Raw genomic sequence first — 11,147 nt, 5'->3', positions numbered from 1 at the left:
ATTATATGAGCCCATTGCATGTTATGAATAAGTGTTATAAATAATAGATACAGTAGATTCATTGTTGTCTCATGCATTGTTATGTGTTGAGTTGTAAAATGTAGACAATAGATAACATCTAAAAACTGAAAAGGCACTTAATGAAATTTAAAATGCATGCTATTTAAAATGTATACAGTAGACAGTAGATAACATACTAAAATCCATGCTATTTAAAATGTAGAGAGTAGATAACATTATAAATGCCATGCTATTTGAAGTGTAGTCAGTAGATAACATTTAAAATCAAAAAAGGCACTTACTGAGAATGAAAATCTATGGTATTTAAAATATAGACAGTAAACAGTAGATAACATTATAAAACACATGTTATTTAAGGCACTTACTGAGATTTAAAATCAGCAAATTCCTGATAAGGTCCATTCAAATGAAGTTGGGTAGCATCATAGCAGCTAGTAATTCTGATTTCACCTATTAGAATCATACATGTTAATGATTGTTGGAAAACCTAGATAAAAATCAAAAGAATAATGCAATTGCATAACTTACCATTCACCACTTTTGCCCGACAAAGTTGAAGAACCAAAATTAGGGGTTCTTTAAGACCAGAATCATAATATGGTACCATAGAAGCAACATGACTGTCCCAAACAGTGCACTGTAATGTATTTCCCCTATAGGCAATTCTGTTAGAAAGAATTTAATGATTAAAAATATAGGCACATAGTTGTTAGTAGAAAACTTACTCATTATCCGCCATTTTGAAATCTAGAAGTTTTGCTGGTCTGCCTCCTATTATTTTGTCCATAGGAGCATGGATCTCGACAACTCTGCCTATTAAATCTGTAAAAACAAAAAAAAAACAAAAAAAAAAAAAAGGGAATAGTAGACAAAATACAGAAATAGAAAACTTAAAAATAGCAAAAACATGAACTAAATACTTACCAAACAACACCTTGTCATTCACTTGAGTAGGGTCTTTCAAAGAGTCATAGTTTTTGAGCTGAAACATCTTATTAGGAAAACCTTTCGATTTGATGGCCTTTACTTGAGTCTTATAGTTTAACCTAATCATATATTCGTGATCACAAGTTTTGAAAGTATAATAGTGGGTGAAAACCAAAAAGTTTTTTACAGAATAGAGTTTCCCTTCTATGAACACATTTTTATATTTATGGACATCATTGTTTTGCATATTCAAATGTATGAAAGTACCCTAGGATTAGTGAAATAAATAAGACATGTGTATTGCATTGAAATCTTTATAAAGCCTAAAGCTTAAACAGTGAAATAAAATCATAACAATGACACGAAAATACCTCTTTATCACAGACCAAAACTTCTCGACTCTTGATCTCGGTGGACCCTCTGTTCTCCGCTATTTCGTAGCATCTAACACACTTGACTCTTATTGCTTTCTCCCTATCAAGTGGGCCAATGTCTTTTACTGGAACATACATTGGCATTGTTTAGTTGCTGAAAGTTTGGGTGTGTTTTTTGTAAAATGCAGGTGATACGAACTGAATATATTCTGAAGTGTGGAGGGGAACTCTCCATCGACACAGGCTTATATAGAATATAAAACAATGGATTTCAAAATCTGGGAAGACTGAAGGGGGCTGTCAACATTTCAGTTTTCAAAAGCATGTTGCGGCTACATTTAAATGTTTATGGAGAAATCGATTTTCAAAGCATTCTTTATAATTAACACTCTCGTTAGAAGTCTGTAATAATTAGAATTCTATTTAATATTTTTTTTGGTATTGCAAAAAAGTAGCTGGCAGTATTTAATTGCACGCGATTAATAACAACTTTTTCTCAGGCCATCAAACGGCGTCGTTTTCATTGGGCGGGATTTTGGCATAGGCAGAAACTTAGTGCTTTATTATAATGATAGATTAAACTCAATTATCAAAATAGTTGTTTAAAATTGAATGAATAAAACTAACAAATAAATTTAGTAATATAGATAAAATAAAACTCTTCTTTATAAATTAATAAAAATGTAACATTAGCCTAATATTTATTAAAACTCATCTAAACTAGTCTAAACTAGTAACATATAACTAAATATAATATTTATAATATAATTAACCCTAAAACTTAATTTATTAAAGAAAATCACTTACTAAAATTACTCTAAATAATGCCTAGAAATTAAGCTTATCAAACTTCCCCACACTCAAGGTTTTGCTTGTCCCCAAGCAAACTTATGCAATGAAATCAAACTACCAACCATAACCATGTCAACTAGGCATTCAATTCAAGGAGATGGTAAACACATAATATTTCATGAGAGTTCTAAGTCATATGCACACAAGACAATAGAGAATAGTAGTCCTCGTGGTTGTTCACTCAATCTCTCATAAATATATGTATAAGGGAGGTAGACACCATCCTCTATTGAGAGTACACTTGCCATAGGCTTGCTTGTCCACCAAAACTCCACTACCAAAATTATATGAAAAACACGAGTCAAAAGGTCTTTATTTTTGGGTTGCAATGGGGTCAAGGGTACGTGGTTTAAGAAAGAAAGGATATAAGGAAATACAAATAAAGTCCAAGGAATCAGTAGAGCCATAATTTCACCATATCAAGTGCAAGAACTCGTATTCTACCAATACAAAGAACTCCACTAAAACAAGTCATCACTACTTCATTCTCCCTCATCCTTTTCACTGATAAACAACTATCAAAACCTCATTCTCTTTTTCATCTTTTTTTCATTTTTTTTCATTTGTTTTCATTTTTTTCAATTTTTTTCATTTTCTTCTCTTTTTTTTTCCTTTTTTTTCTCTAGTAAAACCGAATAAATAACTTTCCATTTCCACACAACCCTCAATGGTACTCTTCCCATAATCATCAAATTTCTATCATGCATTCATTGCTCATAAAACATTTTAAGAATAAAATGAGCACAAAAGTTTGGGCTATCAAGATTTTTCAACCCACAAAATTAGAATAGATCTCATTTTTTTTCATTTTCACCCCCTTTGATCACAAAAAATTCTTCACTCAAAGAAAACCAATTGTACAATCACCTTTCAACTCCAATCTCACCTATACTTCATCACTTTTGGTCATCTTGCACAGATAAATGAAATAATGACTTCTACTGACTCAATGACGGGTTTAAAGGCTTCTTTTTATGAGCTAAGGTTCTTTGGTACTGGCTAATGAAGAAAAATGTCTTATATTTATTTTAATGCTCAAAAATGGTTCACTAGGGGAAATATAACATGTATAAGGATGTGGTCATTTTAAAGGCTATAAGGCTAAATCCTAATGCCTAAATCATTCTCGTGTCAACATATAACATGTAGCTCTGAAATGGTATGAAGCAAGTTCTAGAAGTAACACAATCAAAGAGGGCAAATAAACACTCAAAATGAAAATAAGTTGCAGTGGGCAACCTCTAGGCTCAAAAGCTCACGGTGTGACAGAATTTACTACTAACGCTATGCAAGCATACATATAGCCAAACACATTCATTGATATTATGCACTCCCAAAACTCTAGAACTTATCTCCCAATCAACATAGTCATTAGATGGAATTTTTTAAACTTAATTTGCTAAGAAATTTCAGAAAAATGAAGGAAAAGATGCTAAAAATGCAGAAATTTTTTTTTTGCAGAAAATTACAGGAAAGTGCAGAAAATAATTGCAGCAAAATGCATAAAGAAAAATGCAGAAACATCCCCTAAATTTACTTTCCCTTCCCCACACTCAAACTCAACATTGTCCTCAATGTTAAATATAAAAGCAGGTATGAGAAAATGAAATAAATAGGAAACTTCCCTGTTAGTTGTCAATTTCTTCCGGGACTACCTTTTTTGTGAAGTAACTATAAATGGTCTCTTTTTATATCCTTCAATCTCTATGACCTCGTAAGAACGAACTTTAGAGACAATGGAAGGACAAAACCATCTAGACTTCAATTTCCCTGGGGAAAGCTTAAGACAAGAATTAGACAACAAAACTTCTTGCCACACTTTGAATTCTCTCCAACAATTATTTTTGTCATGCCAAGTTTTAGTCAATGTTCTCCATAGTCTCTCTTCTTTTACATGAAGTAAATGAGCATAAGAAAGCATAAGGAAAGTCTCATTGTCACTCAAAAAATCATATTTGAACTGCAATGGAAGTCGTTGTTTAAGTTCAAGTTGAGGTGGTGTTCCATTAGAAGGTAATGGAAAAGGGTTGCCTCCATCTAAATCTTCATACGTCCTATTAAGATGTGTAGGAAAATGACCTTGACCCTCTAATATCATCATAGACTCAACAAATTTTGGTTCCTCATTTTCTCTAGGACATGCTTCCAATGGATCACGAGGTGAATGCTTAACAAATACTTCTTTTGAAGGTTTCTCAATAACATCAACAAAAAGACAAGATTAATCAAAAGTTGGTAATTTTATAGCTTTAGAGATGGAAAATTCTTCTTTTTCTCTCCCTACTCTAAAAATCAATTTCCCTAATGGCATATCAATTATTACTCCTCCTGTTAACAAAAATGGTCTACCAAATATAAGAGATGTATCTGTATCACTACCCATATCAAGAATTAGGAAATCAACAAGAAAATAAAATTTACCAACTTTTACCAAGATATCATCTACTACTCCAAGCGGGTACTTGACTGATCTATCAGCAAGTTGAAGAGAGATTGTTGTTGGCTTCATTCCAGCTATTACCAACTTCTTAAAAAGAGTTAAAGGCATAAGATTAATACTGGCACCTAGATCACATAAGCATTTATCAATAACAGTATTACCAATAGTGCAAGGAATAGAAAAACTTCCTGGATCCATTAGCTTAGGAGGTAACTTGCTTTGTAGAATAGCACTACACTCCTCATTTAGGTGCACAGTAGCAAGCTCTTCCAATTTCTTTTTATTAGACACAATTTCCTTAATGTACTTGGCATAAGATGGCATATTAGCAAGTGTTTCTGCAAAAGGAATATTAATCTGCAATTTTTTAAAAACCTCCAAAAATCTTTTAAAGTTATTGTCCCGGTTCCTTTTTTGTAACCTTTGTGGGTATGGAATGAGCGGTACATAAGGTTTCACTGTAGAGGAAATGAGGTTTTGATCACTAGAATTCTCTTTAGGCACTTGCTCCTCTTCTTTATCACTCTCCTTTTCAACCCTCGTGGGTTCATTTTCTTTCATAATTTCATTCAATATCTTACCACTTCTCAAAGTGACAGCCATAGCTCCTTCCTTAGGGTTTATTTCAGTGGTACTAGGAAACTTAACTCGATCTTTTTCTGCAACCAATTTAGCCAACCGACCTACTTGCACCTCTAAATTATGAATGGATGTTTGGTTGGACTGAGCAACCTTATCAATTTTTGCATCCATTTTCTTCATCATAGTGTCCTGGCTTGCCATGTATTGCATGAACATCTCCTCCAATTGAGGCTTCTTCTCCTGAGCAGGAAGTTGAGACTGTTGTGGTATAGGTGTCTGCTGGAAAGGTCTGTATTGCTGATGCTGAAATTCTAATGATCCTTGTTGCTGAAATCCAGGTGGTCCCATTGGTCTTGCATTACCATGATCTCTCCATGAGAAATTATGGTGATTTCGCCAACCTGGATTATATGTATTGGAAATTCCATTCAAAGTAGTAGCACTCTTTTAGGATGGTCAACAATGACCTATCCGTATTTTGTGGTGTAAGGTGTGGCAGAATGAGTTTCTTCATTGTCCACTCTCCCTTTCTTTTCGTTACTTTATGGACGAAATGAGGAATAGCTTCACTTTATTACACTATATAATGAAGCAAGACAATTTTGTCTAAATGCAAGCTTCTTCCTTCTTTCTATATAAGAATTAATATATATTATAATATAATATATATAATTCGTGACTATCGGTTAAGGTCTGAGCAATAGTGAGGTTCACCTACTTGATTGCTAGTGCAAGCTATCCGTAGTAGGTCTGTGTAGCCTGTCGAAAGCGTGCCAGTGTCCTAACTGCACCGTTACCGGGCAAATAACGCTTTTAAGGAAGTGTTATTATAACATGGCACAGAGTTCCTTTCAACCATACACCAATAGTGTCCGTGCTTCTTAAAAGGCTTCCAGATCGCGCATTGACGTTGCAATTTTCCCCAACAGTTAAAAGCGTTATTGTGCAACAGTCAACCTTTAGCATTATGGCACCTTCTGTCATACCGGATCTATCAAAAATCACCGCGCTTGATGGGAAAAATTACAGCAGGTGGGCTCAAAGAATGTTTATTCAGTTGCACCTGAACCTACTCCAACAGTGTTCTCTCTGTTTGGTGCTACAAAATGTAACCATGAACCTTATTACACTCCGGGTGAAGAATCGAGAGAAAGCAGTCCTGAAATAGATTACATTCCGGGTCATGAACCGGGTGTAACTCTGATTCAATTTAGAAATAACAATGCGGCAGCCAGAGGATACCTGCTGTCACAAATGAATGACGATTTGTTCGACGTCTATGTCAAACAAGATTCGGCAAAAGTCATTTGGGAATCACTATCAGAAAAGTATGGTTCCAATGAAACTGAAAATCAAAGTGTCAGAACTGTCTACAACAAAAGGAGTAGAAAAATCAAGAAGTTCAAAGGAAGGTGTTTTACATGCAAAAAGCAAGGACACCGAGCACACCAGTGCTACCATCAGAAGGGCAAAACTAGCAAAAGTCAATCTGACAGAGCAAGATGAGTATTGAGTCTCTTTAAATAAATAGTTATTTTGAGTAACTATATTTGCTCTAGTTCTAAGGGTTCGCATGAAGTATGGTTATCTTAGTACTGAATTCTAGCTGAGCTGTCTAGATTTTGATTACTTAGTAGTACTTATTTCTTTAGTATTTTGAATACTAATGACATTGATTGAAATAATTCGTGCATAGATATTGCTCAAACTTTTTACTAAAATTATTTGTATAAAAATAAGAGCATATATCATAGGCTTCAATTGTAATTTAGTGAGAACATGGAAAAGTCATCATTCTTGAACACTCTGTCTAGGAAGATGGTTTTTAAGTAAACTTCGGTTTCACCACTCGACCTGGGAGTTTTTAAGAAATAGGGTGTTGATCATGCAGGCTAGTTAAAGCGCCACTTGATCTTTACCTGAAATGAGGTTGACTTTCATATGTTGCTAATACAATCAAAGCCTTGCAATAGAAGTTGTTGAAGTACTGCAATATTGATCTGCACCCTATGAATGCTTTATATGAGTTTTAAATTCCTTAAGGGAAGGAAAAAATTGTGCTAGTGGCAACTCTGAAGTCTCATTGTTGAGAGATATTCCGAATAAATATGAACTCGAACATATTCCTTGTGTATGAGATTAATTTCTTATAAGAATATGATGTGAAATTTGTGATTATATTGTTCAACTTCATGTAGCATGTGAACAACATTATTTCTATGGCTTACTAACAATGAGCATTTATATATATATTATTTAAACTCTTGGTTGAGTCATATTGAAATACCTATAATTCCTAGTTAAAGGGTAATTGTGATCAATTGAGATAACCAAGTTTGTTGAAATATCAACTGTTGAGCATGTATCAGGCAGAGTGCGAAGCTTCTATAATGCTCTACAAAGCAAGTCGGCAAAACTCAGTCTACAAAGGAGCTAATGATGGGCACCAAATATCAGTCTGGGTAAGAGATCAAATACATTTGACAAAAATATTTTTAAGTGTTGCTTTGTGGGGTAATAAACTCCATATATTTTCATCAAAAGTTTCTCTGTGGTATTGAGAATAATGATGAAAGATAATGTGTCATGTTAAACATGAAAATCTCAAGGGATTATTTACGAGTAAACGAAGTACTCGTCAAAGTGCATGTAAGTTTGGTCAAGAGAATCAACTTACTTGAGGGCTAATTATGAGGATTAGTCATTGACTCATTGGAAGGACTTAAAGTCCAAGTGGTAATGAATTCGTGGTGGATCCCACTTCTGTGGTTAAACGAAACCATGAAAAGAGTTACAAAATAGTACACTAGTTGGTCATTCCGACAGTCTGTGTACCTGTGAGGTTGAGCTACAGCTCTTAATGAATTCATAACTCTTTGAGAAAGGGTGGTTTTGTTGAGACAAACTTAATGAATTCACCGCATGTGAGGTTGACCTACAGCTCTTAATGAATTCATAACTCTTTGAGAAAGGGTGGTTTTGTTGAGACAAACCTAATGAATTCACCGCATAATGACATGAGTACAAAGTGCTCGTGGTGCCCATAGATACTCTGTAGCCAGTCATGGTGGTCTGCGTTGAGGTAGACTTGACAGAGTCGAAGGTCTATCCTAGAATAGACCTAACAGGGGATATCTCAGGGTCAAGAGTATGACCTCACATATTTTAAAGCGACCAAAGCAAATTAAGTGCGTTAAGTTCAAACTTTGTCTATTCGATGAGTTCAAGATCAAATTCACTCCCGTTTAGAGAAGTACTTAATGTCACTATATGACAGTTCAAGTTTTATACACTGGCATGAAAATTTGTTTTGATCGTTGTCAGGCAATGACAGCATCAGCCTAAGTCCCTTTAATGGTGGGGGATTGTTGGGAGCATTTAAACGGAAAGGTTTCCTTTTGCCTATCCAGGTTGTCCCACATTGGAAGTTTAGCCTCTTATACTCAATTGGGATGGTCTATGTTGAGATAGACCTAAAGAGATCCCTAACTTGAGTGGAAAAGGGCTACCATGGTCTATGTTGAGATAGACCTAAAGAGACCCCTAACTTGAGTACAAAAGGGCTAACCGCCTCTTATGAAAGATAATGGGGTTATCCCAATAAGCTGAGTGGCTAAGAAACATGGTGATAACCGTGTAATTGTGGGGGTGTCCAACACCTTCCTTCATTGTGATTCACAAACTGTCGTTTGCATTGCAAATAACAGCCTATGATAGAAAGAAAAGACTTACAACTGATTTATGTCTTTAACTACTCTATAAGCCTTTAATGGTGATCTATACCGAGATAGACCTGATAGAGTTAAAAGTCTGTATTGAGATGGACTTCACAAGACGGAAAAAATCTATAATGTTGTAAGATTTGTCAGAGTTAAAAGTCTATTTTGTGATAGACTTTGACAGGGTAGAAGTCCATATTTGAGACAGACGTAACATTCTTTAATACTAAGGGTGTTCATAAGAAGTCAAAGAGTTTGACTTTTGTAGAACCTGCTTTTTGAGTTGGTGTGTGCATTCGAGTTCAAAATTTATCTAACCGGTGAGTTCAAGATTCACATCACTCCCGGAAAGAAAATTACTCAGTGTCACTACGTGTCAGTTCAAGTTCTCAAACACTGACATTAAGATCAACTCAATTGTATTGCTCAGTCTTTATTCCTTTCTAGCCTTCTTCTTTGAATGTGTGGGGGGTTGTTGGAAATTCCATTCAAAGTAGTAGCACTCTTTTAGGATGGTCAACAATGACCTATCCGTATTTTGTGGTGTAAGGTGTGGTAGCATGAGTTTCTTCATTGTCCACTCTCCCTTTCTTTTCGTTACTTTATGGACGAAATGAGGAATAGCTTCACTTTATTACACTATATAATGAAGCAAGACAATTTTGTCTAAATGCAAGCTTCTTCCTTCTTTCTATATAAGAATTAATATATATTATAATATAATATATATAATTCGTGACTATCGGTTAAGGTCTGAGCAATAGTGAGGTTCACCTACGTGATTGCTAGTGCAAGCTATCCGTAGTAGGTCTGTGTAGCCTGTCGAAAGCGTGCCAGGGTCCTAACTGCACCGTTACCGGGCAAATAACGCTTTTAAGGTAGTGTTATTATAACACGGCACAGAGTTCCTTTCAACCATACACCAATAGTGTCCGTGCTTCTTAAAAGGCTTCCAGATCGCGCATTGACGTTGCAATTTTCCCCAACATGAACATCTCCTCCAATTGAGGCTTCTTCTCCTGAGCAGGAAGTTGAGACTGTTGTGGTATAGGTGTCTGCTGGAAAGGTCTGTATTGCTGATGCTGAAATTCTGATGATCCTTGTTGCTGAAATCCAGGTGGTCCCATTGGTCTTGCATTACCATGATCTCTCCATGAGAAATTATGGTGATTTCGCCAACCTGGATTATATGTATGGGAAAATGGATAATTTCTTGGTGGTTGCCTACCCATGTTGGAGCCCATGTAATTAGCTTCCTCATAAGATGGTTGTGATGACTCTGCATTCAAATAAACAGAAGAATTATGACCATATGTATTGCAATAAGCACAAAATTCTCTATTCGAACTATCACGAGTCATCAACAAGTTAATCTGTTTAGTCAATTCAACCATTTGTGTTGTCAACTCAGATTGTGTGCTAATTTCATGCACAGCAGCTCTTCGACCTCTCACTGCCTTTTGTCGAGAATTAGTAGCTAAGCTCTCATAGATAGCTTCCAATTCATCACTATTTTTATCACCTGTGTATCCACCTGCAGCAGTATCTACAAGAGACTGACAATTAGGAGTTAAACCATCATAAAAGAATTGTGTCAACAATAACAATGGAAATTGATGGTGTGGACATTGTGTCAAAATCAATTTAAAACGATCCAATGCTTCATGAAATAATTCACCCTCTCTTTGAGTGAAAGTGCATATCCTACTCCTATAGTCCATTGTCTTTTGAGATGAATAATATTTAAACATGAAAGCATTGTAAACATCATCCCAAGCTCTTAAAGAACCCTCTGGTAAATTTAACAACCACTGCCTAGCATCACCCCTCATGCAATATGGAAAACATAAGCTCTTCTTCAGATAAATTATTTAAAGGTAAAGTTTGTACCGTACTATAGAGCTCTCGCATGAAACCCAAAGCATCTTCACTTCCCAAACCGTTAAAGGTAGGGAGCATATTCAGATGGAAAGTCTTGAGTTCATAATTTCTAGCTGCATCAGATAATTGAATGCAAGAAGGGTTAACAACTATTACTGGTCTTTGGATGTCTCGAGGACGTGGTTGAGCTGCTTGATTTTGAGGAGGTGGAACTATTGGTAGTACGGGGTCATCCTGTTGGCCCACTCTATTGTTTTCAGCCATTTCAAGCTGCCTTCGTACCCTGTTTTTTCTGTAAGTGCGTTCAATTTCAAGATCAATAGAGAATAATTCAGTGTTTTTATGCCTCAG

General features: G+C 35.4%; 1 protein-coding gene across 1 annotated transcript; it reads right to left on the bottom strand.

Annotated features, from left to right (window-relative positions):
* Positions 1–4,395: 4,395 nt before the first annotated feature.
* Positions 4,396–5,544, bottom strand: LOC109172843. Its single transcript, XM_019322066.1, has one exon. It carries the CDS (start codon positions 5,542–5,544, stop codon positions 4,396–4,398), a length of 1,149 nt encoding a protein of 382 aa, XP_019177611.1.
* Between the last annotated feature and the right edge of the window lie 5,603 nt (positions 5,545–11,147).

Source organism: Ipomoea nil, unplaced genomic scaffold, assembly GCF_001879475.1.
Source record: "Ipomoea nil cultivar Tokyo-kokei standard unplaced genomic scaffold, Asagao_1.1 scaffold0436, whole genome shotgun sequence".
NCBI classification, from domain to species: Eukaryota; Viridiplantae; Streptophyta; class Magnoliopsida; order Solanales; family Convolvulaceae; genus Ipomoea; species Ipomoea nil.
The sequence above is the reverse complement of the archived record's forward strand: the minus strand, read 5'-3'. Positions and strand labels throughout refer to the sequence as shown.